The sequence below is a fragment of the Atta cephalotes genome (genome assembly GCF_000143395.1).
Source record: "Atta cephalotes unplaced genomic scaffold scaffold00019, whole genome shotgun sequence".
NCBI lineage: Eukaryota > Metazoa > Arthropoda > Insecta > Hymenoptera > Formicidae > Atta > Atta cephalotes.
The window spans coordinates 1,054,802-1,074,761 of NW_012130083.1; the positions used below are offsets into that span (position 1 = coordinate 1,054,802).

At 32.9% G+C, this 19,960-nt stretch overlaps 3 protein-coding genes across 3 annotated transcripts in view; 1 reads left to right on the forward strand and 2 right to left on the reverse strand.

Annotated features, from left to right (window-relative positions):
- Positions 1-2,498: 2,498 nt before the first annotated feature.
- Positions 2,499-7,673, reverse strand: LOC105619158 (geranylgeranyl pyrophosphate synthase-like). The gene is made up of 8 exons (XM_012200687.1): positions 7,565-7,673; positions 5,112-5,266; positions 4,605-4,697; positions 4,112-4,256; positions 3,299-3,419; positions 3,064-3,203; positions 2,897-2,999; positions 2,499-2,731 (listed from the first exon to the last, which is right to left on the reverse strand). The coding sequence occupies exons 1-8, from the start codon at positions 7,628-7,630 to the stop codon at positions 2,499-2,501; spliced, it is 1,056 nt and encodes a 351-aa protein (XP_012056077.1). The 5' UTR covers positions 7,631-7,673.
- A 4,679-nt stretch (positions 7,674-12,352) lies between these two features.
- LOC105618984 (multivesicular body subunit 12B) lies at positions 12,353-14,193 on the forward strand. Its single transcript, XM_012200515.1, has 7 exons — positions 12,353-12,475; positions 12,548-12,746; positions 12,836-12,989; positions 13,233-13,316; positions 13,384-13,729; positions 13,822-13,872; positions 13,946-14,193. The coding sequence occupies exons 1-7, from the start codon at positions 12,353-12,355 to the stop codon at positions 13,979-13,981; spliced, it is 993 nt and encodes a 330-aa protein (XP_012055905.1). The 3' UTR covers positions 13,982-14,193.
- Positions 14,194-14,928: 735 nt separating this feature from the next.
- LOC105618987 overlaps positions 14,929-19,960 on the reverse strand; it is a 35,590-nt gene continuing 30,558 nt past the window's right edge. The window contains exons 2-5 of the mRNA XM_012200517.1: positions 18,267-18,662; positions 17,189-17,871; positions 15,980-17,069; positions 14,929-15,894 (exon numbers count right to left, since the gene is read on the reverse strand). Coding sequence (XP_012055907.1) covers positions 15,460-15,894; positions 15,980-17,069; positions 17,189-17,871; positions 18,267-18,662 — 2,604 coding nt within the window. The 3' untranslated portion in view covers positions 14,929-15,459. The remainder of the gene's footprint in view (positions 15,895-15,979; positions 17,070-17,188; positions 17,872-18,266; positions 18,663-19,960) is intronic.

Consider the following 19,960-nt stretch of genomic DNA (forward strand, 5'->3'; position numbering starts at 1 on the left):
TATGCGGCGCTGGGATTTACACCGCAGAAGTCAGAAAAAAAACAGAAAAAGTGGGGATTTTCCCACAATTACTCTGTTATATGTTTTTATATTAATATTGTGTTATGATTTCAACTTCTTACTATTAATATTAATGAAATTATTGTGAGTTGAATCGATTTGTCACTGTAATAAGTAACGTCATAAATTATAATCTAATAATCTATAAAATAATAACTGTAGGACGTGTAAAAGATTTAGTGGTTATTTCGTGATACATACGTGTAGTGGAATAGTAAAACATGTTGTGTAGCAAAATATATGGGTTTTGCTTGCGTATTCTTTGTTTAGTTTGTTGTCTTGTATGCCCCTGTTTGGGATATACGGCATTTTTAGTGAGCGGGGTTTATGCCCAAAGCATACAAAGTGCGCAGATTGAATTCAGTACACTAAATGCAATGAACGCATTATATGAAATATGTAGCTTATGTCATAACGCTTGTAATATATATATATGTAGGAAGATTGTAATTATTATTTATTACATCATATACATATTTACCATTCTTATTCCTTAATTAAACTTTATAAACACATTTTATAAGTTATTGTGTCATTATATGTCTTATTTATATGCATTATTTATAAATTTTTCATGAACATACGTACATACTCCTCCCTCTACGAATAGCCATATATCCTATAGCCATATATCTCCTTATGGGATATAGGGAACGGATGCAAATGGGGTATATGAGACGGCAAAAATGCAAAAGTTTCAAAAAAGTTTATTTTTTAATATGAAAAATAAATATTTCAGATTTGTAATATTTTTTTTATAATAGTAGAGTACAAAGTTTTTACTGATACAATTCATTTACTATAAACATATTAAATATCGTGCGATGTACTGAATAAATTTGAAATGTGTATTGAAGTCATAAGTTCTTCATGTAACATTTGTAGAAGTGAAATTTTAAAGCTCAACGTTTGTATTAATATCTTATAAAATAAAATAAAATTTATACACTGGATTTTTAAATACAACAAGTCGTTGCCGACGAAAAGAGGTGGAGGAGAAGGTGGTACGTTATGGCCTCTTATTTATATTTTTTATGATAACATTATTAATAATTAATATTTAAAACTTAACGATTACATTCATCGAAGTGTTATTCATTAATCAATTTTAGATTCAAAATTATGAAATATTTATTATTTAATAAATTATTATACTTAAAACGTTACTTATAAAAATGTAATGACTATAATGTATAATACATTCCAAATAGCCAAGCGAGATTTAGCATATGGAATAAAAATGTGATGCACTGCATGTATTGTTTTCAACTGTTGTCGACAATTTGCTGTCATTGGAATCTAATGTGTACCAAGTTAGCATCAGGAGGGCAAATAGATTTTATGCAGCAAACTGACGGCACGCCATGCATGCAGTGCATGACAACTGGATCTGTCTCTTCTTCGATATATCCCAGATAAAGACAATATATTGCTATTTTGCTGTCACTTATTCCGCATTCAATTTCATCAAACTAAAGCCAAGATGTTTCCACAAACTGTTTGTTGTTCTGTCACGTAAAGTCTTCCTTAGAATTCAACAAACTGCTGGCAAGTTGTCATCATGCGTGCATGGCGTGTCGTCAGTTTGCTATTGACATGACGAGTTTATTATTTCTCAATGAATACTCTTACAATTTCGTAAACTCATGAAATCTATTTGCCCTCCTGATGCTAACTCAGTTCATTAAATTCCAACGACAGCAAGTTGAAAACAATACATTCATCAATTTATTCCATATGCTAAATCTCGCTTGGCTATCTGAGGAGATAATAACGTGATCTCTATAAAATTTAAAAGTTTAAAAATTAACCGGTTTTGTATAAAAAAAACACAGTATTTACAAGTTACAAAATTATATTTTTACAAAAATAAAATGTTGCTGAACTTATGCAAATGTTAGATACATGTACATGCAACTACTTTTACTATACTTTTTTTATTATTGTTTAATTTTACATAAATACTCGAAATGTGTACAGCTAAATAAAATATTAATTTATTAAAAAAAAATAACAACTCATATTTTGAATAAGTCTTCTTAAATCTTTTATAGAAATCCATTTTTATTTATAGTGTACAGATATCCAATAAAATTTTACAAATATTAATTTTTATCAGCTATTAAAAAACTTTATTATATATTTTTTGTATATTTTTATATATTGGCCCGTATTCAGAACGCGCTTTTATTTCTGAAATTCTATAATATGCATAACATAAAGTATAACGCGCTAACATTGTTGTAAGCGCGTTCTGAATCGAACGAGTCATTATATTATTTTATCATTATATTATTTTATATATTATTTTAATTTATACATAATATATCATAGTATAAGCATTCCTTTACCTTGCACCTATTGTATATAATATAATTTTTAAAAAATCTATATAATGCTATTTTTTGCCGTTTTATAGAAAATAAGTAATCTTAAATTTAAAACGTTCCAGTTAAAGGATCCTTAGGCGCATCTTGAGTATCCCAGTTCTTAAGTTCATCCAGAATCTTCACCAGAAGCGGGTTACCACCTAATCGTTCAATTTCAATTCTCGCAGTCGAATCCAATTCTTCAAGTACATTTCTTGTGTATTTAAAGGAACCAAATCTCTCTAATAATTTAATGCAATGACGTTTCACTTCGATATCCTTTGTCCGTTGTCGTACAATATCTTTATTAAACATTATTAAAGAAATATATAAATCTAATAAATTATAATAAAAACTTTCAAACCTGAAGTACATGGAATAATTAGTAAAAAAAAGTTTATTAATTGTATAACGAATATTATACTTTTTACTAAATAAAAATAATAATATTATTTGATAAAGGATACTTATTATTTGTCTATCGTCAGGATTGCTTTTAAGGGCATGAATAATCGGAAAGCTAAATTTTCCTTCGGTTAAATCTTCACAATAACTTTTATTCTCAGTGTACTGTAACAAAAATAAATGTAGTAATACAAATTTATTTTATTAAATCGAATATATTATCGCTTACCTCACCGAGACACAAGTTGCAATAATCGTCGCGTATTTGAAAATATAATCCTAAAGTAGCTATTAATGATGAAAAATCTTCTTCACAAGTTGAGAACAGTTTCATCAATCTTACCGCTAAATTGAAGAGACCACCAGTTTCTGCAAAATTAGTTAATATTTAAAACCTTTTTTAACATAAATAACTTTTTTCTATGTGTATGTAAAATAGAGAGTGTATAAATATTAGCAATTACTTCTTATTGTCATAATCTTGTAATCTTCCTCAGTTGGACAGATGAAATTATCTCTCCAAAAAATATCCATTCCCTGACCTCTATGAAGTTCTAATAATTGCTCCATGTATACTTGCGTTGCCTGATAATATATTATATATATATATAATATATTATCATAATTCTTAATGTCTAATTTATTTATATTTAATATATATATTCAATATTAACTTAAATTATTATTTGTAATGATGCGTGTCACGCATGTTTTTTGAGATAACATTGATGTTGCATCTACATTATGTATTAATTTCTATTTCCAGTTTTACATCTTTAATCATATGACGAATAAAGAAAGAAAAAAAGAAAGACAAATAGATAAAAAAAACTGCATTATAATAGTAGTCATGGCCGTACACAGTGTACCGCTGCATTTATTAATATATTAATATGATACTTAGATAATTCTCTAAAAATCAATTCTCTATATCGTTATTTATTAAAATTATTCATAATTATTTTAAATAGTTGCTTTTATCAATATTCATTATTAATAAAATTAAGAAAAATAATTTTTAAAAAATGAGAAAATGGGACAATTTTAATGGTTTCTAACATAATTTTAAAAAATACCCTTTCATATAAAATAATTATATAATATTGTTATACTGAACGTCTTTTAAATTTTATATTTAAGTAAATTGAAAATTCTTAAGTATTATATAGTAGCGAGAGATGTATATCTTTTATCATGATTTATTTTACATATCAAAATATCATTATAAAATATGAAAATCAACAGAATTCACAATGTTTTTTAATGTAGTCACTTACCGTTGGATGTTTTAAATTAATAACTCTTTCCAAAGCAATGAATAATACGTAATTTGCAGCACTTAATGAGCTAGCAGTTCCATAAACTGAATGTGCAACAGGAATGCCTCTTCGCATAATGGAATTATCTTGAATATCATCAATCCTGCGAAAATAAAAATAAAAATAAAAATAAAAATTATACATAATAATTAAAATTAGACTGATAAGAATAAATAAATTAATTGAGAGAAATAATCCTATTTTCGGACAAAGTGAATTTTAGTGCTTAAATATTTCAGTGTGAATTTATATTCAATTCTACAAACCATGCGCTAAAAATCTTTTTCAACTTTGAAACGCAAAAATAAAACTGAAGTATTAATATCATCTATTAAATTGACAAGCAATTCAATAATATTGATGATAACAAGAATTTTAAAAAGATATTAATAATTTGATGCTAATGTAAATTTCTTAAAAGCTGTTAGTTATTTATTGCGAAAAATATTACCTCGGCCAGGATTTAAACTCGGATGTTTCGAATTCCATAAGGGCGTCCTTTTGATTTGAAGACTTCAGTAATATTTCTCGCAATAACCAAAAACTAATACAAAAAAGATCGTTTTTTTAAGAAAACATGTATAATTCGGAATTTAGATAGACAAGAATAAAGCAATTAATTAAGAAAAATAATTTTATTTTCGATCAAAGTGGATGCTTAAATATTTCAGTATGATTTTATATATGTATGTATATATATCCAATTTTGCAAATTACGCATAAAAAATTATAATTCTTATAAAAACATTAAATTTTAAGTTAATATAACTGCAGATACTTTGCAAAATATCTATATCTGCACTTTAATTAATTATCCAGTTTTTAATGGAATATGCAACTGTTACAAAAAATAAAATTATTTAAAGATATAATTTTATAGTTAATGAGAAAGATATGATACATCTACAAAAAGACAAAATAAAATATTATATTGATAATTAACAGAACGCAAACTTACAAGATGCTCGAATTATGAAGCATATTTATTATATCGTCGATTTCTTGGACTTTATCATCTGATATCTTTAGCCAGTAATTAAAAGCTTTTGCTAATTTTGCTCTTATTTGTTTTCCGGGAACTTGAAGAATATACCTAATTGGTTCCAATAATTTCTGCAAGAAATTTCATTTCTAAATTTTATCTAATTCAATTTAAAAATAGCAAAAACATAACAAAAATAAAGAGATTGTATAACTGTAATCTAATGCCTAAATTCTAAATTCTAGTAGAATCATAAGGCTCGTAACATATTCCTATAAGACATGTGAGAATTTTAAGTGCTTATATATTTATATAATTTTTTTCAACAGCTCCTTACAGCAGCCTTTATAATAAAATTATAAAATCGATATTTAGATGTAAAATAGATATTATGAATAATCATACGTATGCAAAATTAGAATCAATCTAATTAGAATACTAAATTCTTATAAATCTACAAAAATGTTACAAGTCTTACAATTCTGCTTAGAATTGATTGAAATAACATTCTAAAAATTTTCGTAATTTCCAAGAATTGTTCAAAATTCAAGATTTCAAATGTTGAAATTTAAATTACTAAACATTTCATCATTTTCCTAGAAAAAGAAATTTTTTTAAACATATAGAGAAGTCTTCTTTGTAAGAAATTTCTAAATATTATTAAAAATGTTATATTAAAGTTAAATAAAAGAAAAGAGACATAAATAAAAGTAAAGAAGACTATTCAATAAAATTTATAAAATAAAAGAACTATTTTTTTAAAGTTATTTAATACATTTTCAGAATTTACATATAATGTTAAAAGTAAAAGTAAAAAGTAAAGTACAAAATATAAAGTACAAAGAATTGAGTTAAAAAGAAAATAATTTTTTATTTTTATGATATATATACAGAGTATTCTAAAATTCGCAGTCGCGAAATACAAGTGATACTTGATGCTAAAACAAATAACTTTTTCCTCTAAATTGCGTCCGATAAATAATTTTTTTTGTGTTTGTTTCTTGACTTTGTTGACTGCTCTCCTGCAAAAATTACTTATCGGTTTTTTTTATCGGTGCTAAAACGAATAATCTTTTCCTGTAGTAAATCTTGTAATACATTCGATATATAATTTATATACGTATAATATATAATATATATATCGTACAACTTCAACCTACTCTCCTGCAAAAACTTGTCAGATGCAATTTTGCAAAAGGAATAAATTGTTTCTTTTAGTATAAAGTATGTATTCGTTTTGTATGTATCACATTTTGTACTTCGCGGGCGCGAATTTTAAAACACTGTGTGTGTGTGTGTGTATATATATATATATATATATATATATATATATATATATATATGTGTGTATATAAAATTAATAATTAAAAATTATATAATAATTAAAAACAAATTCGGGGAGAATTTAACTTCACATTTTGTCCTTGGGATATGCCTACATTAATATTCAACCCAACAACAAAAAGGCCGAAGCCTATAAATTCTAAATTCGATCTAAATTATATAGGTCGCTCGTTGTAATTTGAGAGATGATCTGACCTGGCTGTATACAATTGACACATGTATATTGGTTGTGGACCTATATTATATCTCGTAAATAAAAAAGTTTAAAAAATTTTACAGGATCGCGTTCGAAAAGTTCAAAGAATTCGTGTTCAGGCCGCTTACGGTGTAAATGGTTGGTGCCTAGATCTGTTTTGAATCGCATTATAGGCCGCGTATAGATAAATAATGTAAATCGATCTAAACAATGAAATAATTACAAGTCTTGCAATTATTTAAAATGATCTTGACATTAGATTATAAATACCAACGCTATCGTCAGTTGTTATGTGAAATATTCTTATCGGTCAACTAGCAGATTATTTCAAAGCAAACACAATTGAAATTCAGGTACAAATCGTCAAGGCGGGAACAATCGAGCAAGGAGATAAAACGAGGAAAAAAGGAGTTGTATAAATTTACAGAAAATTTTGTGTAATTAATTATATTATACCAATAAAATATAAAATAACATATATATTAATAATATATTTCTTTTTCAGGACAAAAAGACGTTTATATTGATAAATCGCGGGCGCCTAAACGCGCGCATGATATAATTAAGAAATTAATAGCGTCTTTCATTGGCAAAATTATAAGAGCGCATTCAATGCATTTTAAAGCTGTTGTAACAAAAATTGGCGTAAAGATGTACGTTTAATAAAAATATAGAGACAAATTAAATCACGAAATATTCGATACATTTTATTATGCTATTTTATTATGCTATTTGATTGGGCATTTCATCAATTGAGATATTTCACTCACTTTTACATTTAAATTAAAATAGTGTATAACAGCTTTAATGTGCGTTGTTCTGTGCACTAGTTCTGCCAATGAAAAACTCTATATAAATGTACATAGATTATAATATAGTAAAGACTAACCTCATCTTCTTCTTTGTTACCACTTGTAGAATAATAAAAAGGAATAAGCTTATTGGAGTCCGTCATATCTGAGGTAATATCTGTTCCGCAGTGATGAGCGCGAATGAGATAACTGCTTGGATCAGTTAGAAATCTCAAAAATAAATTCACGACAGACTAATAGCTGAGTATAATCATCAATTGTGCGATGCCTGCCGCCTACCGGAGCCGGAACAGTAATACGACTGATTTGGTACATGCGCAGTAAAGCAAGCGATAGCTCAGGCTTTAAGTAGTATATATATATATATATATAGGTTGGTATTCATAGTCGATTCTTAGGATGGAGTATGAAGTTTTTCAAAGTCCTTTTTTAAATAAAAGACTCTGATTGGTTGATTTTTTTATGCTTCGCAAAGATCTGCGCTGGCTATTTATATTTTAGATTGGCTTGAGACAATCAATGATAAATCAATATAAATATCGATATGCATATATTATCATATGCATAATATTATATTTTATCATAGGTGCGCAATTTTTGTTTTACGTACATAAATAATATTTACTATTAAACGTTAAAAATAAATTAATGACACGATAAATAATGTATAATAATAAAAAACGTCGACATTGGATCTTTCATAAAAAGGAAATGGTAAAAATAAGAGTAGAAAATTGTTCAAGAAAATTTTCCAAGAAAATATTGTATTTAATATTTTCTTAGAAAGATAGTGAGGAAGATAAAAGAGTCTTTGAAAAATTTTGTTTCTGTTCCCTCTTAAAGAAAGCTAGCTAATACTAAAAGACAATAATTAATTACTTATTAAAAGCATTTTCAATACTTTTACTACTCCAAACAAATAATTAATTATTGTCTTTCAGTAATAAATTGGCTAATATTATTTCAGATAGCTAAATAAGGGCAATACATTACTATTTTGCTGTCACTTATTCCGCATTCAATTTCATCAAACTAAAGGTGTTTCCACAAACTGTTTGTTGTTCTGTCACGTAAAAAAGTCTTCCTTAGAATTCAACAAACTGCTGGCAAGTTGTCATCATGCATACATGGCGTTTGCTGTTGGCGTGACGAGTTTATTATTTCTCAATATTCTTACAATTTAGTAAACTCATTTCGAAATCTATTTGCCTTCCTGATGCTAACTCAGTTCACATTAGATTCCAATGACAGCAAATTATCGACAGGTTGAAAACAATACATGCAGTACATCAATTTGTTCCATAGGCTAAATCTCACTTGAATATCTGGGATATTAGATTCCTGTAAAGGCAGCCTTTCTTTATGCCTTTCTGCTTTTCTTTTAAAATTAAAATATTATTAATATATGACTAACTCGTTCTATTATAAACTTTCGAGTTTAGTCCTTCAAAGGACACCGCTAATTGTAATGTAAAAAATAAAGATCGACATTGATTTTGAAATTCGCAACAAATTATGACAAAGTATGATCCGATTGAGTCAATTTAAATTATTCTGATTATCATTTTCGTGAATGCCGTTATGTGTGTAATATTCAAGGGAATAGTAACGAGTAACGACCAATCAGATTGACTATCACGTTCTTTCCATTCTCTCCGAACAATCTTTCCTGAAAATACATCTTGCATTCCCATCGATTACTTTCTTACTTCATGACAATGTCGTGAACATGAGACGCATGCGCATCGAAGTGACGCGCACTGAGCGCGATGCGGTTCCGGAGTTCGGTGGCCTCGTCAATGTTCGGAGTATTTTCGGGCAGTTTCGCAAGACGCGTCGTCGGACGACGGTAAGTACAGTCTGTCGTCGATTGACGTCACTCGTCTCCTCTTTTGCTCTGAAATCATCTGAAATATGAGCGCCGGTGACAGAAGCCGCGCTGTCGCGTTGTGTCGTCGTCGTCGCTGTGTCAGCACAAAGTGTACAATCGTGTGAGGAAGAACAGAGACGAACAAGAAGAAGGACGAAGAGAAGGCGGAGAGGAAAAACGGATAAACGTCGCAGCGCGGCGTCGCGAAAAGGTCAGCCCCTATCGAGCGCCTCGAGAGTAGTCGAGAGGAGGTGATGTCGCTTCTCGCGGCCGATGACACGTCCAATATAATTCGCGAAAGGGGGGAAAAGAGGCATCTCCGCGCACGTCGTGTCCGTTTGTCCGTCTATCCTTCCGTTTTTCTATCGACCTCCCTTCCTCGAGCACGTCCTTGAACGTCGACGCCGGTTCCTCACGAGATCTCTTCGCGCTTCTCTCTATCGCGTCGCACTCCAGTGTCTATTACAATATTTATCTGCTGCCATACAATATAATATCAGCCAGTATCTCCTATCGCTATCGTACTAAGATGCTGACACACTCCGATCTTAAGCTCTGTCTCTTTAACAACGGGAATCGCGAAGGGACTGCGTAAACACGTATGACATATGTATATCCATCTACCGAATTTAGATTGAACGCAGCGGCTGTTTCGTCGACGATGGAATTTTTTGATCGAGTATGAATAACGGCCTCGTGCCTACGAATAATTTACGAGTATTATGACGATTGAAAAATGAGCTATGTGAGTTTTTTCTGATTGTCATCATTCTGCCTGTCTTTTTTACTCTTCTTTTTCCTTCTTTTCATTACGAAATGACCACAATGACCTTCATATTCTGACGGAGCAAGTTTTATTATACGCGCGTGTTTCCTGATGATTTCTGCGTCTTTTGAAAATCATCGTGTTTATTAAAGTTCACGGCTCACAAAAAAGTAAGTTGACACCAGCGGGATACAAGTCGAGCCAGCTGAGCACCGAGCGACAGCTGGAAAATCGCATGACAGCCTCCTCCGAGTTTGGATTTTTCCTATGATGAAATGTTTTTCAACAGTGCGAGAGAGAACGGTTAGGAGAACGTGAGACTTAGTCATGCGTTTTAAAGATCATTCGTTGATGTTCGCAATTACTAATGCAGCAGTTACATTCCTCCACGAACGCACGCCGCTGTCCCACTTTACGTTCCTTCTTTTCTCTGTTTCGCTTTCCTCCTCGGTTGCTCAACCTCGCCCGCTGTCAGTCGGCAATCCGCACTCGCATCTCTCATTGCTCCGGAATGAGCTCCGATCCGCTAATTAACAGAGTTTCGAGTCAGGATGAATGAATCTCTTTCACGCAACCAAATGTTTCTCGCTAATGTATAATGCTATAGTTTTATCGTAGTAATTAATGCGATAACATGGAAACCGTTAGAAAAATGACTCCGTTGACGAATCATCGTGAATCTGCTTTAAAATAAGAGCAGTATCTTTATATATCACTCTCGTGCGCATTTCATGTATAAAAGGAATTATTTTATTGCGGTATTTAAAAATTTAGATAGATATGGAGTTAAAAATAATTTTGTTGGACCGTCAAAAGAATTATGTAGGACATTCAAGCATGGATAATCGATATTGCAAAATTTTTTATATTTCAATAATCAGTTTGAACGTCCATATAATTATTTTGATAATCCAACACAATTATTTTCAGATCTATTTATTTAAATTTTTAGATACTTGAGCAAAACCGTTGATTTTAATAGACTATTAAAATTATATGGGACGCTTAAACTGATTGCTAGAATGTCAAAACTTTTGTAGCACTATTCATCATGTTTGAGTTTACTATAATTATTTTGATGGTCCAACAAATTATTTTTAGATTTGTATTTAGCTAAACTTTTAGATACTTCAGCAAAACCATTCTTTCCGTGTAAGTTTAGACATGATTTAGACAATCATTGAATGTGTGTGTGTATAATCTGGCTAAATAGGCTGGCTAATATCTAGCTTCTCTTTATTTTTTCAATAAAAAATCTCTTAAAATAAAAATATTAATCGATAATTTGTTCTCAAAGTTCGTTACCCCCTCGAATAGAATATATGCATCGAGTCAAGAATCTTGAGTGCATCGCACCGAGAGATTCGATCGGGTCGCGTCGGATTAAACGAGAGTTTCATAGTCGATAGCTTCGCGCCTCGGAAAACTCGTGAAGCGGAGAATGTCGGTCATGTTGATGATATTTTTGGAACGATCAGTGTTCTTATGATCCATTGAAGTTACGATGCAATCGCCGCCGTGGGTATCTCGTTATCTTTACGATCTTTACCAACGATAAGCTTCAATTGTATCTAATCTCACATTGATAAACATTTTGATCGCCGGACAATGATCATTTCAATGACGATAATCGAATATAATCTTCTTGTTTTTTATATGCAACTTATTCACGGTATATTTGCAACGAGACAAAATGTTTAGTAAGCAAACCGTATTCATAGTGTTACATACTTAACATTTGCTTACTTTATAGTAATTATAGTATATTTAGTGCACGTACGAAAGAACGATTTTATTGAAGTATTTGATGAAAATTTAACTTGGTAATAAATCTAAAAATTTGTTCGACATGTCAGATATCTAAATTTATACAGAAAGAATGATTTTGCTGAAGTATCTAAAAGTTTAACTAAATACAAATCTGAAAATAATTTTTTTGGATCATCAAAATAATTATGTAGCAGGTTCAAGCACGATGATAATATTGCAAAAAATTTAGACATTCTCATTCAATTTGATGAACTTCTTTATCTAATTATTTTTATAAAATTCTTTTTAAATTTATGTCTAGTTAAATTTTTAGATACTTTAGCAAAATCCTTCTTTTTGTTTCTTAATTTAATCTTTTGATTCTTAATACTTACAAATATATTCATTCGATTCTTGGACACATTGGGAAAGATTCATCTAATTGGGGAATGAATTAATTAGGTATCCGGGATCGCAGCGATGTTCAAGACGACCACCTGTAAGATGTTGGTCCAGGTGTCGGCCGTACTGCCAGATGACAGGCCAATAACTGCCATTAATGTTGTGGAAGACTTAGACAAGTGTCCACCCAACTTCACAGTGGTACGCGAATTAATTCACTTTATTTATTATTGCTCGTCGCGGTGGTCAGAGATTGGTATATATCTCGTTAAGGTATCGAGAACTTACGATCAGGACACCGACGCTGATTTATGGAGGGAGAGTGGACTGTTCATCAAGAAGAAGGGTAGATATATCTGCTTCTCGAAGACTGAGGGCCAGCCAAACTGCGTGGTCGAAGATATCATGGTGATTAACGAGCGAGACACTCCGCCAGAAGGATACAGCATGATCTCCTACACCGTGGATTCAAGTAAGCCTTTCTGTTCGACAGCAATGCTTGCCGTTTGCGGATAAAAAAATATGCAAATTTTTACAAATAAATTGCGGTAAATGTTGCAGGACAGAAGGCGTGGCGGAAAAAACAGGTGTGCTACAAAATTAGGAATAAGAACCTGTGTATGAAAGCGGTCACAGATATAATAATATGCAGCAGGACAACTCCAAATCATAAAGTTTACTCCAAACTGGCTCCTGTTGGATTTTCCGCTGCTGGGTATCTCTTCAAACTTTTAATTAGATCAGCTTTAAGTTGGCTTCGTGAATTTTTTATCTGTATTTTTGTAACAACTCAATAGAAAGTAAACGCAATGACAAATTGCGCTAATTTATTTTATTATATATATATATATATATATATCGATAAACACGGAACTTTGTGTGTTGGAAATATATATGTAATATAAAAAGTTAATATTTTTATCGCAATGTATATTGTTTCTTATACTTTTTCTTTCAGTACTATAAATGGTGTTCATGTATGCTACAAGACCGTAGATATCACAAATGCGAATTTGGATTCGCAGTCGTACGTTAATATAGAGTAAGTTTCAGCACAAGCCAAATATCGATTTCGTGCTATAAATATACGTATTTTATGATACTTCCAGCTTACTGCAAAGTCCTTCTCCAAATCCATCGAATGGAATCTTTCACAGGCCAATCCCTGAGAGGCCCCCGAAACCAAAGTTCTCACCAAAACCACCGACCAATGGACTTTATCCGCAAGTCGGCAGCACTGCTAACAAGGATGACGAACTTGGCGATCGAGATTATGAGGTTTTAAGTCCTAACGCGAGGATCAGGCCAACGAGGCCCGCCCCACAACCGCCTATGTCCATGACATCCACCGTCACATCAACGCCCATTTACGGTACACTTCCGGGATCATCCGATCTCGACGGGGTTCCGTTCGTGCTTAATCCTCGTCTTATTACTAATCATAGTTCTGCCAGTGTGAGTATAATAATTTGAAACTTGTACAAAAATTAAAGTGCAATTAAGACATTTATTTTTACAACTTAATGATATGTTTTTTTTCTTGATAGAACAAACTTCCTGTTATCAAAGTATGGACACAGAAGGACTTAGACAGAGAGGTACGTGTATTTTTTCAATTTTTAAAAATAATTGATAATTGAGACAAATAATTAATATGATGTTTTGTTGCAGTTCTTCTATGACTTTCGTGCGGAAAGAGAAACTTGAAAGATGACAGCTTGCCAAAACTAATTCGAATTTTCGAGCGTTTTTCCGCAGTACTTGTACGCGTTCGTATCCGATATAATGCTAACCAACAAGCGTAAATGGAGTGCCTGAACGAGTGATTTGTACTAACCCGCGAGAGAATGAAGCCTGCATGACGCTTAAAATGGGGATTGTGTAATGTTTAAGAAGGAATAAGATAAAAAATTTATCAATGTACGCATTTCTTCTTCCACGCCCCATATTTACATTTTGATACTGGTGATAACGTTGTCATATTTTTATAGACTTGCGTTATTTTTTGATAGAGAGTAGAGATTATATATGTAAAATATGTGTACACATAATGTATCATAATGCGAGATTTTCTGCGCATCTTAATATCGCATATCTACGCTTCCAAACACGCGAACAAACGCATAATACTGTTGAGACTAGTTGAGACTTACATTCTCGCCGCACATTTAACGATAATTCAAATGCGTGGTGAGATTGCATGCCATAAAAAGTCATTTAATTTTGTTGTTCCTTCCTTTTTTTTAAATATATTTTTTACTCAGAGATTTGAATGTTTATTGTATAATTTTCTTTCAAAGTGCTGCTTTTCTTCCTTTACCTGCAATGAAGTATTATTACAAATTTTTTTTTCTATATATACTTTATCATTTGTAATTCTGTTTGAAAATATATACGGTTGTGTATAGAACATATTTAAAAAAATCTAATTTTAATATTGACGGAACACAACGTTCACTCCTAATCTTCTATTCGAGTTCTCTGTTCTATAAATTCATACATTGCATAAATTTCTGTTCGATTGCATACTTGTACGTGAATGTAATTTAAGATAGAAACTTGTATGTTAAACAATAATTTAATAAAAGATTGATGGTTGAGAACTACCAATGCATATTATTATTTATCAAAATTAAGGTAATGAAAGATAAAGATTTCTTTCGATAACGTTTTATAAATTAGAATATACCAAAAATCGAGACGAGTTACATTTTTTTTTACATACATATCATATAAAGACTAATAAATAATTTCACAGCAGGAATAGTTAGATCAACATTTTATAAACAATTTTTCCGAGAAAGGATTAAATAAATTAATCACTGAAAGTGCAACTTCGAAATCTAACGACTCATGTAGCATATGAAAAATAACGTAATTTATGTGTATATAATATATATGTTAATTACTCACACATTATCGTAACGTAATTAAAGAAACAAGATTATTTTTTTTTCATTATTAATTCCCTGTTTCTCGATCAATACTGTATAAAATTCCATTTGCACTTTAAAAGTGAGAGTCATTCGTTGTGTACGAATACAACGATTATAAAATGTTTTAATTTAATTAATTATCAGCGAATTAAAAGATCAAAATCTTTTGTAGTTCGCCTTTATCGGCGAATTATCGGCCGACACGGCGGAGCGAAAAATATTTTTGGCCGGCAGAAAATTGGCCAATCGTCAGACGAATGGTCCAGTCCAGTGCCTGACGTGCGTCGTATTGCCGGCTACAGTCGTCTGTACTCCGTGCCTTTCCAATACCGCCGTAGCCTTGATTCTGCTCTTGTACTTTACGTCCTTCGGCTTCAGCATGCTCTTGTGATTGCTTAGCAATCTTGAGGGTGTGAGGATCGACTTGTTGCTGAGGCCGGTCGCCTCCAGAAAATGATCATATCCGCTTCCGATTTCACTGTTGCCATTACTATTACCGATATCATTGCCGATAGCAGGAACATTGTTGTTATCTTTGGCAATGCTGTTCTCGTTCTGACCAGCGTTGTTAAATCCCACGTGACCAAGTCTCTCGGATCCGTCACCTTCAGGCCGATCGGGATCGTCCGACAGATCGCACTCGTCTAGATTGAACTCCTCAAAGTTCTGTCGGATATCGAATTCCTGCAATGGAAGAAAAAATCGTTTTTTTTATTTTATAGAATTATATTTCTCAAAACATTTAATACATTTTCATAAGAGATCTTACATGTTCAAGTTCAATGTGACGATCCTTCGGACGATTTCTGTCCTTTGTTTGTTCCTCGGGATCACCGATCTTGAACTCTTCGAAATGCCGAACGATGTTCGTCACTCTGGCCGCGTTCTTTCCTTGATCCTCTTTTTGTCTTACTTGGAAAGATGAACGCACGTGGTTGAATCTATTCTTCCAGAATCCACCATCTTTCATTTCTCTCGCCGAGCTCCTAGTCGAACCTTTCGCTTCATCCATATTCAGATTCCTTGCTGCCTTTGACGACGAAGAGGATATCAGTCCCAGAATGCTTCTTTTTGTAGGATCCACGCCTCCCGGGTCCTGCTGCCTTTTTTCATCAATTAGAAATGATGGACTAGGAATTTTCTTCAGGATTAGTGTATTGTTGCGAAATTGTGGTTTCGGCGGCAACGCTGGTGGCGTTCTGGGCGGCGTCGGCGATGTCGTTATCTCTGGTAACGACTCTATATCTTCATAATCCAGATTCTTGGCGATAGTTAACCCCCTTGCAGACATCTGCAGGCAGGTCTTCTCCTCGATTCTCTCCATTTTTAAAGGAGGACTACTCTGTTGGGATTTCGTTGGAATCTTTCTTGTCTCTTCGACATCGACTTTGGGCTCGATGATGACTAGTGGGATCGCCTTGGACTCCTTGGATCCATCATCGTCCGGATCCTTTTGGACGATCCTCATGCCAAATTCGTCTTCGGATACATTCGCATCGTTCTCCGCGGTCTCTTCCTCCCTTGATGAATCTTTGTTATCCGTAACGGATTCCTCGGAATTTTTCCTTTCTATCTCGGAACCCACTGACTCGATATCGGACAACCTGGCTGGCTGAAAACGTACGATTCTGCCACGATGTTTAAACCTGCGCGGCACCGAGAGCACCAAGTTTTCCTCCTCTTCCATATCCTGCAGCAGAATCTGATTCACGCACTCCAATACAGAATTATGATTACTATTTGGCCGGTAGGTGCTGTGTCTGAATACATCATCGTTTAATCGATCTTCATCCGGATCACTATACCAATTTCCACTGGTATCTTCCACCGTCAATTCAGGCGTCTCGATCTTTACCTCGCTGCAAAAAAGAAATCGAAAGGACCGTCTTTAAGGAACAAAAGAATGTAATAGAAGAGAAAAATAAAATTAAATATCTAATAAAAATTTTGATGGAGAAAAGAATCACTTGTAACGTACATATTGTTATTATTGCTATAATCGTCTTTTGTCTTCAATTGCTCCGTCCGCTGAAGATTTTTCTCATTCACCTCGTTGCAGGCGTTAATATAAATCGGTTCTTCTGTGTCTCTCTCTTGACTGCTTATCAGAGTGTTAGTCTGTTCCTCATCCTCTGACACAAAGTTACAGTCCATCCCGTCATCCTTGCTCTCCGTTCTCGCGATACCCACTATTTCAATCATATTGGAACTTTTCGTCGACATCTTCTGATCCTTTGACCTTCTTTTCATCGATATCGTCGTTCCACCCTTTTCCATTAAGTCCTCCTCGTCCTCATCTAAGATCATCGTCGTCTCGTTTTCGCTGTCAGTCACTGTCGTCGGTGTGCATCTGCTTGAGCATTTGTTCAAGGTTGAGCCAGGTGACACATCATCCGTACTCTCACCCTCGCAAAAACCTTCCGTGCTGAGCAACGAAGGGCTGCCCTCCGTCGTCGTCGTGACGATAGATGCGTCCGTGTTCTCACTGCTAGTCAGACTGGCCTTTGAGATATCGCTACCAGCGAAACTATTCGTTTTCCTCACGCTGTTCCGGTCCAGTTCGTCCAGAATACTAGACGATGCCGGGTTCAGCCGTGTGATTATCTCGCACTTTAGACTTGCGATCTCTTTGCCAATACCGCTCTCCTGCAGCGTTTCTCTCTGAAAGCAGTTAATCGAATAAGTTTAAATTTAGAAAATATAGAACGTGAAAAGTATAGAATTCACTTCTATATTTATTTTTTTTTTATAAGTTTTTTTTTATAAATTAAAACACGGAAAGGATGGATTTGTTGAAATTTAACTAGATCTGAAAATAATTTTATTGGATCATCGAAATAATTATAAGACGCTCAAAACTGATTGCTAGAATATCAAAACTTTTTGCAACATTGCTATCGTGCTTGAGATTTCTACATAATTATTTTGCTGGTACGTTATTTTCAGATCTAAATATAATTAAATTTTTAGATGCTTCAGCAAAATCGTTTTTTCCATGAAGTTGCTGATTGTAGATAGGCTTATATGCTAATTATTACATGGTTTTCTCAAATTACTTGCAAATTGCCAAAGTCCTTCTGCAGATTCTTATCGATATTGGTGTTGACCTCGACATCGACGGCCAGTGTGGTTCGATCGCGTTTGCTCTTTATATAGTTTTTTGTATATCGCCTGAGCAACGCGATCTCCAATTGCTGGTTTCTGATAACATTGTCCTTTTCGCAGAGCATCTGCCTGATAGACTTCTGCTCTTGCTTAAGGCGCGCTTCCAGGAACAGCAGTGCTCGTAGTATCCTCGAAAGCTGTTGATCTCGCAAAATCTTCTCGGATTCATGATTGGCGATACGATGGTCCAACTCCTTCACCAGCTCTCGGCATTTTTTCGTGGCGGTTTTCAGGGCGTCCTGAGTTCGCGCCAGTTCCTGCTTGAGCGTCCGGACCTCGGTTTCCATCTGAAAAATAATTTCAACAAATAAATCTCCAGTTCTCAATGAAATATTTCACGAAAAATATTTTTCCTCATGTTAAAGATTATTATTACGAGATCGAATCTTAATGACAATCCGATCAGTTTGAATTCGATCTTTTCTTCACGAAAATCAGATCACGAATAGAACTTACATTTTACAGATATAAATTAAATATTAAGAAATTAAAGTTTTATCCGATTAAGAGAAGATAGAATAACAGATTCTTTTACAGAGTCTCTTTATATCATCTAAATTCCTATATCCTCTCAAGATAAACGACTCGCGTTGCGCACAATACGGATCGTGACGAGATAGATATTCATCGTGCATGCGAGTACGACGTACAGATCGAAGGAATGAATACCGCCAACGTCTGAACAAAATCGAGGAACAATGCCGGCCGGTCTTCGGCCTTACTTCGCGCGCGAAAGAAGGAGAGTTTCGACTGAACTGAACTGACTTGAGAAAAAGAGACGTCCACGTTAGCTCGTTCAGATGCAGGGGGGTTCGAGACCGGACCGGCTCTAGGACCGGAAGGACCTGACCCGACCATCAGAGAACCGGTAAGTTATGGCCCGGTACGGTGCGATAGAATGATCGGCGACGGCGATTCCATTGTTAGGTAAACAATTTCCAACTTGACGCATTGACTGACCAAGGATAAGCGGAGTATTTGCATTTTGGGTCATACACGGTGACGTGCAGTGAGTCCCATTATTACCACAGCGGTCAGTTAATGAGATTCTTTTACGAGCTTGGCAATGATTTGAATGACGATTTCAATCGAAGGGCAGAGATGAATTAGGTCTCGAGAATGCAAATAATTGAGAACTTTATGTAGGTATATTTAATTTATTTTCGAAAATATTGTAAATTTATGTTTTTGCAAAAATAAATTTATTTCTCTAAAAATTTGTAATTTTGGATTTCAAATTCACACAGCAAAAATCGAAAATCTATTGTAAAAACAATATGTAAAATTACATAAATAATATATGTGTATTAAAAATTATTATTTCTAGAAATATATAAATTGTGCGTTTTTTAACAAAAATTAGTACTTTATCTCTCGAATTGTGTAAATATATAAATATATCTTAGTATCAAATAAATATATATAACAATAATACATAATTTTTATATACACTAAAAAAAATATAGTCAATTTTAATAAATTTAGTTCAATACTGCCAACTAAACATTTTCTTACAGTAAATAAATATTTATTCAGAAAAAAAAGATTGTTAAATTAAATTAATATTTCTTGTATCAAATAAATA

Coding starts and splice junctions, on each gene's coding strand:
- LOC105618984 (XM_012200515.1), top strand. CDS start 12,353: ATGTTCAAGACGACCACCTGTAAGATGTTGGTCCAGGTGTCGGCCGTA. Junction 12,990..13,232: donor GTTGGATTTTCCGCTGCTGG/GTATCTCTTCAA, acceptor TTTTTCTTTCAG/TACTATAAATGGTGTTCATG. Junction 13,317..13,383: donor CAGTCGTACGTTAATATAGA/GTAAGTTTCAGC, acceptor TGATACTTCCAG/CTTACTGCAAAGTCCTTCTC.
- LOC105619158 (XM_012200687.1), bottom strand. CDS start 7,630: ATGACGGACTCCAATAAGCTTATTCCTTTTTATTATTCTACAAGTGGT. Junction 5,267..7,564: donor GTAACAAAGAAGAAGATGAG/GTTAGTCTTTAC, acceptor AATTTCTTGCAG/AAATTATTGGAACCAATTAG. Junction 2,732..2,896: donor TGACGATAGACAAATAATAA/GTATCCTTTATC, acceptor TGTTTAATAAAG/ATATTGTACGACAACGGACA.